We start from the raw sequence: 12,798 nt of genomic DNA on the forward strand, positions 1-12,798 counted from the left end.
TTAAAAACCAGTTTATCCACGTCTTTGACATGAGAGTTCACTCATATATTTTCAGTCCAGCTGCATCAATCAATGAGGAGAAACTCTCCCCTGTATTTATCACTACACCCCTGAATACCTTGCATGCAAACAGCAGAACAGTTTCATTCATGATGTGGAGGAAATTAAACTGTTTGCATCATTCATGCAGCCTTTTTTGCAGTGATGAAATGTAATGAAGTTGTACTCAGATTTGAGGTACTTATAGTTTGCTTTTTTTGGTGTGTTTCCATTTCATGCTACTTTTTTACTTCTCCTGCACTACATCTCAAAGGCAAATGTACCTTTTACTAGACTACATCAGTGTAACATGTTTAGTCAGTTACTTTTTGGATTGCAAGTTTAATACCCATCCTGTCGTTCAGAGATGCATAGTTCTCACAAAACAAGACTACAATACCAGTCTTATAGAATATGATGCATTGCTGTAGATGTAACCACCCAACAGTATATAATGTAGAGCCACCAGTCCCTGTTTGTTGGCTTGCAGGGTGACATAACTGTCAGGAATTCCTTTACATCAAAGAACCTTAAATACCAGAGAAGAAAACACTTGTATGGCCACGTCTGATGTGATACATGGAGACATTGTTAACCCCTGTTTGTCTCTGCGAGGGAATAGGAGGTTATTCATGAGCGTCCACTAATGAGAGGTGCTGATGGAGGAACAATAGCAGAGCACAGTTAAGTCTGCCAGTTCTGGATGACAGAGGCCTCAGTGTGTGGAGGAGGGAGAGCCAGCGGAGCATCGATGGACACTTCCTCCGTTCACCCACAGCTCATTAACCTCTTCTATCAGCTCAGTGATGGATGGCACTCTGCTGGATTCTCCGCTGTCAGGCGTGATGCAGAGTCTGTCCTAAACCTTCACAGGGTCTGCTTTTTCGTGCTGTGACGGCATGCTTTATTCTTGCACAGTGTCAACAAGGAAAAACATGCAAGCTGTGACTGATCATTTTAAAAGTTTGGTAACATTGTATTTGAGGTAGTGTGCATAAGGCTGTCATTACACTGATATAACCATGTCATGATACCTGTCGTGAGTTGACATTAAGTGTCATTCAGCCAATTAAGTCATCTGAACTGCTAAGTTCACCTCGTTTGAGATGTCTTTGTTATGACAACTTGACATGTTCAAACTTAAAGAAATTGTTTAGCTTTATGCCATTACATTACATGGGATTATGTAATCAGATTACATTCCTATGTGGTTGGTTTTGACACTGGCTGCCATGAGACCATTATAAGTGTGTTATGAACATTTTCCTTGACTTCAAGTAAAGTGGTACATCTTGGATTTGTCATAAAGATGCCATTAAATCTTATAAGGTCAGTTTGAGGACAGAGTACTGAGGTTGTTTATCTTACAGAGTTACCTGACAGATAGCAGTTAACTGGTTTGCTTGTTGCTAACATAGGTTAGCCACTGTTTGCTGTCATCTGTAGCTGGCATGGAGCTCGCCACCTAATTATCTGACTCAGGCCTTGAGGGCCAGCAGCCAAATCCAGCAAGAAAACCACCCTGGTATTTTCCTGTGATTCCCTGTCAAACTGTCCACAGCCTGTCTCAAAGTACTCAAAACTGCCTCTGTGGCAGTAGGTGTCTCCAAGACCACATTTTGCCACGATACACACACAGACTTTCATGATAAAATTTGACCTAATGTCTTAGAGTGGACGAGCGGATTATTGGCTCCATTTTAAATTATGACTGCCATCCTTTTCACTGTGTCCTTTCCAGCCTTCTTCCATCTGTATGAAGGTTCATAGTCCCAACGTGCAGAAATAGCATGCCTACACAGACAGATAAAATAACTTCAGCCTGAACCTGAATGACTGAAACTGGGACGCAGTGATTGACAATTTTCCAGGACCACATTTTGCCATGATGACACACAAAGACACACAAGGTGAAAACAATATTATCATTGTTGTAATATGGAGGCAAGATGGAAACAGATATATTATCAGCTGTTATGAATCTCCAAAAACTAAAAGCAAACATGATTTAATTTTCAATTTATATAATTCATTAGATGGTATTTGAGGAGGACATTGTCTGATGTTGTGCAATCATGGATAAGTAATCCATAATCTGGGTCCCAAAACAAGTGGTTCCCTCTGCTGAGGATTTCAAAGAATGTGTAATGTGAAGCTGGAAGTGTGAGTCCTTCACAGGTGGTCGAATCAAGCTCAAATCCCACCTTTCATGTCACATGTGCAGGGTTAACACCAGCCTCACACTGGAAACAACAGGAACACGAGAGACAGCAGTGAGAAAAATTCTCCAGTTCTGCAAAACATGATGTGATTTTTAAGAAGTAGATACCTGAAAAAACATAAAAAATCATCTTCTTATTGTTCTCTTTCTCTTTGAAACGTGGTAATGTTTGCTTTTGTTTCAAAATAAAATTAAGTGTGAAGAAAATGACCATCAGTCTAGAGTACGGTGGCCCAGAGGTCCAAAACACATGAACAAATCAGTTTCAGTTTTGTTCACATTTTCTAAAATGCTGATATGATTTCTATTTTATTAAATGGATAGTTAAGGGTTTCTGAAATGGGGTTATATGAGGTAGTGAGTGATAGTCAGTGTATTACCTACAGTAGATGGAGGATGCATGCTGGTAGTTTGGAAAAGCAGCAGGTGTAGGAAGCTCAGCGGTGTATTGCTATGGACAGGGTCAGCAGCAAACATCTTTTGACCACCAAAAAAAAATCTGTATGCTATATTTAGAATATTTTCACCTCTTTATCTTGCTGTCAGACCGTCTTTGTTGATGGGAAACCGTCCTCACATGAGCCACATATCATTCTTTCCAAACTGACCAGACTCCATTAAAAAAAAAACAGTGATTTAACCTCATAGAACATGGGAGCTGCTGATCTACCGCCGCCTCAATTTGTTAATTTGTTTGTGTTATTGTGTGACCTAAATGAATCCGAATTAACCCAAAGTGACACAATAACACAAACAAACTAGCAGATAGAGGCCGCGGCAGACCAGCAGCTCACGTGTTCTTTGAGGTAAAATTGCTGTTTTTGCCAATGGAGTCTGGTGCCTCTGGAGAGAGAGACATTTGACATTAAGTAACACGGGTTTCCTGTTGGAAAAAGCTGTCTGATGACAAGGTGAAGTAGTGAAAATATGTCGGAATCACTTAAACTGATACTGGTGGTTGAAATATGTTTTGCTGCTGACTCTGTCCACAGCAGCACAGTGCTTAGCTTTCTGAACAGGTACTCCTGCTGCTTCTGACCTCCATCTACTGTAGGTAACTGACACACTGACTATGCATAAGTACCTCATACAACCCCACTTCATATAATTTGAACTATCCCTTTAATGTGTTTCCTCCAGTGTTGTTGTGTTTTGCCCCTCAGGACCATCGTAGCACCAGGGTGACAGTCCTCCTCCTCTTCCTCCTCCTCCTCCTCCTCTTCCATCCCAGCTCCCTCTTCGCTCCACAGTTTGTATTGTGTAGATTAGCCCTCATTGTAATCCAGTGTGTCTTTTTAATCCTACTTTGAGTGACGTTTTCAGTAACTCCTCCCCTCCTGGTCCTCTCTCCTCCTGTTGTCTCCTCTGTCACTCTGTCTGCTCCTCTCATCCTGTCTGCTGAAGGTAAGTCTGCTCGACTCAGAATGACCCCTTGACATTTCATGATATAAATATGAATTGTGTGATGACTGAAAGTAGTAACCTGATGTGATAAGCAATGTGAATGACAGATAACCCTTGTTTACTGTAATGAATGAATGTGTCCATGCATTGGATATTCTGTTTATTGTACCGTTTGATGTTCTGAATTGACTTAACTTAAATTTACAGTAACAAGAGTACATTTCATATGCAATTAATCGTTCAGCCTAAATGCTAGAATAAGACACACTAATATATTTTTTACTGGACAGGAGCTGTAAAGCATGATTCTTGATTAAAGGACTTTGAATAATAATATCAACATCAGAATTTGGTTTTATACCAGGCTAAATTAACATTAATTGGCCAATTATACTTTAAATATGTCTTTTTAGAAGTTTTAGTCATATTTAAGAATGCTTAAAATACATTACTTGAGTAGCAAAACTGTACTTTCAGTGTACCCAGTCCAGTAAATGTCTATTTTTAAATAGCAGCTTGGTTTAGGTTTTGTCCCAGTTTGTGCCTGTCTTGTATTTTCGTGTCTGATTTGACAAAAAATAAATAGAAAATAATCCTGGAAAAAACAAAAATGGTTGTTCAAAAACACTTACCACTGTACTGAAGGTCTTTTCAAAATGCTCAAAGTCTCTTCGACCCACCTGGATGTAAAAACATTATATGTAATACTTTCTTTATGATCATCCAGATGATTCTGGAAACATCTTCAGAACAGTGTCGTTAAATGATCTTCTGGGTTTCTCAAAAAGACAAGACATTTATATGGGGCAAAATCTGATGCTTAAGTCTTTGGTTTAAATGTAATGGTAATGCATGTGCTGGGTTGGGTAGTAATGGATTACATGTAACTGGGATTACGTAATCAGATCACAAGGATTATTTGATTACATCTTTAAAATCTTGATTTTTTTTTTGTAGTAATCAATGCTTGGTTTCTTAGATAAGTGCTCCACTTTATGGTGGACCTGATGGTGGAAAAAAAATGAAACTGTTTTGAAATATTTAAAGAGGAAAAAAGAATATTTGGTGGAACTCAACAAATCAGATTAGGTTATTCTCTTGTAATCCCTTGGATTATGTTAGTGATTACAAAACTAGTCATGTAATTTGTATTCAGTAACTGATTACATTTCACCAACAACACACTCTAGTTTGATTAATTAATTCAATTTTATAGGAGGGTAGTGATCAGCAGATGCTGTTTAGTTACTGTATTGTGTGAAGCTCTTATGTGAGAGGGTGTCGGCTCCACTGATGAGTAAAGACACCACTCTTCATCTTTAATGTTTCACTGAGCCAAAATAAAACATTTTTCAAACAAGACAAGACGAGGCAACTTTAATTCTAAAGCACAGAGACAATTCAATGTGTTTTTGGTCATTTGAGTAGATTTTGCAGCAGAGCAGTAACTGGATTCATGCATGTCTGATCCTGAGTTCACACTGCAACAGTCTGACGTGCTCACGGTCTGTTTTTGCCAATTCTTCTTTCCTCACAGTGTTGGTGAAGCTGCTGTGAGACGCTGAAACCATGGCTGCTGTAAGTTTAAACCATTCAAGTGTCACCTTGTCTCTGTTTGTGGCGGGTTGTTGGCGTCTGGCCTCACTTCACTGGGTGGGACCTGGTCTGGAGGCTTGACTGTCGGCGCATGATGCTGTTATTGTGCCAGTAGATGCTGGCTCTGGGATGGACCCTTTTAAGCTGTTTTTAAGAAGTGGCTTTAGAGGTCCTCTCTGTAATCATGTGAAGCAGATTAACTGGCCGTTCACTGGCGTGCATCGTTTGGGGTCTGCTCCGGCTCAGATGGGTTGTGGTTTCTCAAAAGTCATTGTAATGAACTGCCATTGATGTATTCAAGCAGTAAAGCATTTATAATAGTAGCACTCTTGATTTGTTTCATAAACTAGCAGCTACTTTAATTAAATTAGTCTGTTAGTGTTTGGCAGTATACCCAAGAAAACAGAGGATAGATTGATGATTGAGTTCCTGCATGAGCCAGTATGATCTTTTCTGTTTTAAAAAGCTTTACCACATTCGTCTTCATTAGGGATCCACCTGAATCTGATGTGTGTATGTTAGTCAGGAAAGCACAATTAATACAATGAAAAGGTCCCATGTACCATGATTTAATGCAGCAAGATTATTACCTTCAACCAAAAGATGTTTTTATGTACTGGTATCTTCACTGAAGAGTTTCTATTTCCAATGCAAAACACAATATTTTTATGTATCAAACTTTTTTGGGGGGGGGGTTCTGATTTTTAATATCCCCCAGTTGAGGTGCAGGTCGTGGTGGGCTTCAGGTTTAGCTACAAAATAAATTGCAAATGAATATATGGCTATAAAATAAAACATTTTCCCAATTTAATGTGACTTCTGGTGTAAAACATGTCCACTTCTGGTCTTCTATCCAAATACAGTTACAGGGTCAGATGAGTTTGTTTGTTGAAAAGATACAGATACAGATAATGACATCTCTGTGTACCTCCTTCTTCTTTCTGCAGACTGGATCTTATCGTATGGTGTCAGAGGAGGAGCAGGCCATGAGGTCTAAGCTGGAGCATCTGACAGTGAAGGATCATGGGCCGGTGTTTGGACCGTGCCACAAACTGCCTGGTCACACTGTGCAGAAGGTAAAAAAAAAAAAACATAACAAATGAATGAGTTCAAATCAGCCTGTTGCATGAAACATCTTATGTTTCAAAAGGAAATCCTCACTATTGCGTCACTGTATGCAAGCAGTTTTATCAGCGCAACCCCCAGTGGATAAATCAAGAATATTTTATTGAAAAATTGGAATTAATGATTTTACACTAGTTAGTTAGTTAGCCTGTGTTAGCTAGCTTCTCCAACAACACAGAGAAAACAAAAAGAACAGGAGGATGAGAATTTTGTTTTCCTCAAAGAACATGGAAAGAACAAGCACATAATCCAAAGTAAATTTAACCCAGATATACCAAATATGTGGAAGATGTGGCAAGAAGTAAGCTAGTTAGCGAGCGAAGAAATCTGCTGTGAAACAAAGTGTAGATGAAGCCATGAAAAAATATTAAAATATTAGTGACAACAAGGAAGAAGATATACAAACATCAACAGGAGTCAACTAAAACTGCTGAGTTTCAATAAAACAGTACAGTTAACATAAATACACAAGATAAACTTACGTTACCATTTGGCTAGCTAGCTAGAAAGCTGGTGGTGCTAACATCAAATCTAACAAGTTGCTCATTAGTGTCCAGTGGGTTTTCTCTGCCCTGAAAAAATGTGTGTGTTTTAGTATCCCATCCTCCTCTTCTGAGCCATAAATTTAAGGGAAATTTCATGCCTACGTGGTTTAATGCAACTGGGCACAGAATGTTTCAGTCTAGTCCACATTGTTGCGTCCTGACATTTGTCTCATGTCAGTTCCACTGCTATAATTTTGCTTGCTTTCTGGTTTTCATGCTTTTCTTTTTCCTCCAGGCGAAGGATGAGCTGAACGAGACGGATGAGAGGCGGGCGTCGTCTCTGAAGGACCTGCGGACCATGATGAAGGAGAGGGCGGCGGAGGGAGACGACCTGGCCAAACTGGTGCTGGAGCGCTTCGGAGACAAACCGGACTCTCTGATGCTGCGCTTCCTCAGAGCTCGCAAGTTTGATGTTGTCAGAGCCCACGAGCTCATGAAGGGTCAGTAGCAGAAAAGACAATCTTTTATTTCATACATTATATCAATTTCATTTTTCTATTTCAAACTCAAATGTGATTTCCTTTTTGGCCTCCATATTCTCTGATTCAGTTTCTGCAGACATTTTGAAATAGTTTCAGTAATTGAGGGTGAGACCTCGTTTGTGCTCCTCGTTTGCATGAATCCTGCCCATCACAGAGACAGGGAGGCATGTGTTCATTAATTGGGGGCTTTTAGATGCTTCTGAACCTCCCCTGACAAAGACCTCCTTTGTGTCCAAATGGGGCAACAAGTTTACTTTACTTGTGAACCCACAGTGTTCTCCTGGGAACGCATTGTGTTGGTCTGAGAGAGGAGAGGAGATTAAAAAGCTGAGCAGTTTGACACTCCTGTGAGAAGATATAACATGCTTATGGCTTGCTTATTGTCTGTTTATGTGTGGTTAGAACTTGCCATGCTATTGCAACAACTGGATACGTATTTGTATTGTACAAATGCCATTTCTCTCACCACAAACCCCCCAGATTAATTAACAATTATCATATCATATCACTTATCTGACATTTAAGGCTGCCATCACCCCTAAACTTTTGTCTGATACTCTAAAGCTGCGTTTCACCAACATGGATTCACTTTAAATTATGTTGTGCCAAACTTTAACACCAGTTTAAGATAAAGAAAGATTACATTTAAATTTCTCATTAAAATGAAGTTTAGTTTTAACTCCATACGCAAATTTAATTTAATATTGTTGCACCAAAATGTTAAACTCCAATTTAAACTGTGATCCGGTATTAATTTTAAACTTGCATCTCAGAACATTAAACTTTTAAAATGCTTTTTTTTTTTTCAGATGGGTTGTATTAGTCCGCTGAGTATGCTAACTCAGCTAACAAACCTTTTAGCTAGCTAGCAAAGACACATTGTTTAACTTTTGAGTTAGTTGCAAACACTGCAGGGTTTTGTTAACTTTTTAGCTAGCTATCAAACAAAGTAATGTTTAATATTTGTTTATGAATACAGAGCAGTTGAAAGTTTATGTTTTTCCCACCTCTTTTGCACTTACCAGGTCCTGACAACATGCAACTTAATACATTTGATTTATTTATTTTAATTTGGGTAGCAAGCATCTTCATATTAATTAAATATATTAAAATATTTAATTTTGTCTCACATCAACTTGAATTTACTAAACAGGGATCAGTTTTTAATTGTGCATCAGAGCTCCGTCTAAATATTAGACATAAACTCGACCATATCTCAAACTGTAGCCTCAGTCTCTAACCATATCTCTTCCTCAAAAATAATCCAGAATTACACTGACAAAATGTACTTATTCAAGGCAAACAAATGTAGTTTTAGTTTCCTCTTCATCCTGCTCTTACTGTGAGAATATTGAGTCCTTACAAAGACTGAAGAAAACACACGTATTTATGAATGTGGAGGCAGACCTTGTTAGTGAGAGAGGGGGATGTGATGTGAACGTGAACTTGTTTTATGGGGTTAATTGCTGCTTTCGCGTAAAACACTGAACGCATGCAAAAGGGATTTCTCTCTCGCACACACTCTGGGTTAATTGGTGCCTCTGTATGAAGAGGCTTAGAGCAGCACTGTAGATACACTGAGACAGTGGTGTCATTGTGTTTGTCACATCAACAACCTGCACAGAACTCAAACTGTACACAAAGGCTCTGTGGACCATTAGAGAGTACAGCTGATCTTTCAGTTGTGCGTGTGTGTGTGTGTGTGTGTGTGTGTGTGTGTGTGTGTGTGTGTGTGTGTGTGTGTGCTCTGGGGGTCCTCTCTAGGTTATGTGCGCTTCAGGAAAGAATATCCTGAGCTGTTTGAGAACCTGACCCCTGAGGCCGTCCGCAGCACCATCGAGGCGGGTTACCCCGTGGTTCTGCCCAGCAGGGACAAGTACGGCCGGGTCGTTCTGCTCTTCAATATCGAGAACTGGGACCTGGAGGAGATCACTTTTGATGAGGTACAGATGTAAAGCAACAAAGTAAAAGCAACGTGCGTCAGCTTACACACAATGCATTCTTTTATATGTAGGCACTGTCAGCACTGTAGAAAACTCAGCTTTCTTGATCAATCTAACACACACTGAGGAATTACTTCAGCAGCTGAGTAAAGGTTCTTACTCTCTACTATAAATACTTCTGTGTGTGTGTGTGTGTGTGTGTGTGTGTGTGTGGCAGATTTTAAGAGCGTACTGTGTGATCCTGGAGAAGCTGCTCGAGAATGAAGAAACGCAGATTAATGGCTTTGTCCTGATCGAGAATTTTAAGGGCTTCACCATGCAGCACGCCTCAGGAATAAAGCCAGCTGAGCTCAAGAAGATGGTGGACATGCTGCAGGTCTGAACACTCAAAAAGACTAGATTGTCTTCATGTGAATCCTTAGAGCTGTTTTTTTTCTTTCTCCTAATCGTTTGCTGTTTGTGTTTTTGTGCAGGACTCTTTCCCTGCCCGTTTCAAGGCGGTCCACGTCACTCACCAGCCCTGGTACTTCACCACCACGTACAACGTGGTCAAACCCTTCATGAAGAGCAAGCTGCTGGAGAGGGTATGGACGTAGGACAACTGCCATCTACTCTTTAATCTAAATCTGACTGTTTTGTTCACTTTGCACCAGTCGTCTCCTCCTAATATCGCTCATAACTCTCCTCAGGTGTTTGTTCACGGTGATGAGTTGGACAACTACATCAAAGAATTCGACGCTGACATCCTGCCTGCAGATTTTGACGGGAAGGCGTCTGTCACTGACTGCCAGGCCATCGCCAACAAGCTTTTCGGCTCTGAAGACACTGCTCTCTGAGAGGACGGTCTTCTCATTTAAAACCCCAAGAGTTATAGTGTCCTTCACCCTAGATGCTTCTTTTGTGATCAGATCAGATATGTGGTCTGTTTTGAAGCTAGGTCGACATTTTTATTATTATTCAGGCAGTTCCTATATGAGCAAAAAAGAAGTATCTAGAGTTAGGAGCAGCCGGGGATGGTATGCAAATATATGGTGATATAAACAGGAAAGAAAAAGGATGTTTAGATATTACAGAGAGAATAATTGATGGTTAATGTTTATTATTTTGCAGCACTGACATTCCTTGATACTTTACGAGCAGAGGGAACATGAGGGGGTTGGTGATGACATGTAACTCACATCCAGAATGAGTCAGATTGAGCTTGGTTTGGAGTTTTTTTGCCTTTAAAATGAATCTCACAGCGCACACATCAGCCTTGTGCCTACAGTCCTGTCAGTTGAAAGAGAAGAAGAAGTATGACGAGGGAATGACGAGGGAAAACCGCCTGCATTCGATTCTTGTTTTAGGAGCCGGAGCCTCCTGATGCAGTGCCATGGAAACAGCTTCAGCCTTGTTTGAGCTGCGACACTCAGATGCCTGATGTACCACAAAGATCCAGTCTGCATTTTGCACTGGATTAAGACATTTTCAATTAAATAGATTGTTTTGTGTGTGTCTCAAGTTTTATATGGATTTTCATTTTTATTCATTCGTCTTCAAGATTACCAGTTAAACCTGACATTCTTCATAAAACCAAGTTTATTTTTAGCTAATTCTGTTTCATAAAGGATGTTTAAATGAGTCTGACCTAAGTTACCAGAACAGTGGTGGAAGAACAGAAAAAGATCCTTTACTTTAGTAAAAGCAGTAATAGACTGTAAAAAGTCTGTTTCATTAGTCTTTTTTTGTGGATTATATCAACTTGAAATTACATCACGTTCCCTTAACTTGCTATTTCTTTTCAAGTTAAAGTACGTCAGACATCCACGTCATTTCCAGATTTTTCCCCTGCAGCTGAGCTGCCATTTTCTCTTGGTGACTCACAAAGAGAGTAAATTCAGTGCAAGACAAAAAAATTTATTTTGAGATCAAACAATTTAAGATAGAAAATGGTTAAATTTTCTTAAGCTCACTGCCGGCTATCTGCAGCTAACTTTAGCAATTATATAGCTGATATCTAACAAACTGAAATGACACACTATGGTTGCTATTAAAAAAAAGAAAACTAGCTGGAAAACTGCAAGTTCGTTTAAGGCCTGCCTTAAATTTAGGTTGCATCAATGCAAACTGTTGATTTGAAAGCAATCAGATTATTAAGTACATCTGACTTAAATCAATTGTGTTCATATGACGACTTGATTTGAAAACACTTAATTAATTTGTGTTACCAATTGAATTATTTTATTGAAGTTGGTCCGACAGTTATCTATGATAGTGTACCACAGTGTAGAAATACTAGAAATATTAAATAGAAATACTTCTACAAGTAAAGGTCCTGCATTTAAACTTTTACCTCAGTACAAGTAAAAAAAAATTCTAGCATCAAAATGTACATAAAGATGTCCTCCAGACATGTTTTAACAAGCTCTTCTCTTGAAATTGTACCTCTGTACCACTGCTTCAAACTCCAGTGGTCCTGTCGCTGTAGTTGTTTGTGTCAACTCAGGCTTAACTGGAATTACAGTCAATCTGTCAGGCTGAAACAGTCTTTAATCCAAAGTTCCTCTTTCTATCTGCATCGTGAATGTGAGCCAGTTTACAGTTTATGTCAAATATATCACATAAAGCTAAGAAACAAGTTAAACCTATGAGTATAATGTCAAAGTGAGTAGCATTTTCAGCATTTCTTCCTCTTTAAATGTCACTGGCATGAATTAAAGACATAGACACTTAATTTAATAAAATGTTAGTGGGGAAAATGGCCATTTTGAAGGTATTTAAACCATACTGTCACTGTGTGGAGGCTTTTATGTCACTTGTCACCACCAGGGGGCTCAAGTGTATCATAAACTAAAGGGAACGTGGCCGACAATTTCCATCCTTGAAAATCACTGCCAGTGTTTGACATAATCTAAACATCATTCAGGCAACAGCTTTATCAGTCTGCAACTAATGATTATTTTCATTTTGAATTGGTCTGTTGATCGTTTTCTTGATTAATCAATCAGTTGTTTGGTTCATAAAGTATCAGAAACTGGTGAGAAATGTTGATCTTTGTTTCCCAAAATCCAAGATGATGTCCTCTCGTTTTGTCCAAAACCCAAAGCTACTCAGTTTACTATTATAGAGGACAAATGAAAGGAGAAAATATTCACATTTGTGAAGCTGAATCAGACATTTTGGACATTTTTTCTCAAAAAAATGTCTTGACAACTATTAATCTACCAATCACTGCAGCTCTGCACAGCTTCTTCTTCAACATTTGTGCTCAAGACTTTTTGTTTAAAAAATCTAACTGTCAAGTGAAGAGAAGAGGAAACCGTTTTTCATTTGAGAAAATAATTTATTTTGGAACACAATAACCATATTTCCTCACAGAATTAGATCACACACACCACTGGTTTTCTTCGCCACGTCCCTTAACCATCTCTCAGCATCAAAATGTTCGATAACACAAAATTAAA

General features: G+C 39.1%; 1 protein-coding gene across 1 annotated transcript; it reads left to right on the forward strand.

The window, feature by feature from the left end:
* The first annotated feature begins 3,559 nt into the window (after positions 1-3,559).
* LOC146332662 (retinaldehyde-binding protein 1-like) lies at positions 3,560-10,855 on the forward strand. Its single transcript, XM_084745611.1, has 8 exons — positions 3,560-3,664; positions 5,202-5,242; positions 6,208-6,336; positions 7,166-7,370; positions 9,177-9,355; positions 9,573-9,731; positions 9,829-9,939; positions 10,045-10,855. The coding sequence occupies exons 2-8, from the start codon at positions 5,234-5,236 to the stop codon at positions 10,189-10,191; spliced, it is 939 nt and encodes a 312-aa protein (XP_084601737.1). The 5' UTR covers positions 3,560-3,664; positions 5,202-5,233; the 3' UTR covers positions 10,192-10,855.
* The last annotated feature ends 1,943 nt before the right edge of the window (positions 10,856-12,798 follow it).

This window comes from Lutjanus erythropterus, chromosome 1 (assembly GCF_056507025.1).
Source record: "Lutjanus erythropterus isolate fLutEry1 chromosome 1, fLutEry1.hap2, whole genome shotgun sequence".
Taxonomy (NCBI): domain Eukaryota; kingdom Metazoa; phylum Chordata; class Actinopteri; order Lutjaniformes; family Lutjanidae; genus Lutjanus; species Lutjanus erythropterus.

Bases quoted from the DNA above. Each gene is read 5' to 3' on its own strand.
- LOC146332662 (XM_084745611.1), top strand. The intron at 7,371-9,176 runs GTCAGTAGCAGA...GGTCCTCTCTAG, and splicing joins AGCCCACGAGCTCATGAAGG to GTTATGTGCGCTTCAGGAAA. The intron at 9,356-9,572 runs GTACAGATGTAA...TGTGTGTGGCAG, and splicing joins AGGAGATCACTTTTGATGAG to ATTTTAAGAGCGTACTGTGT.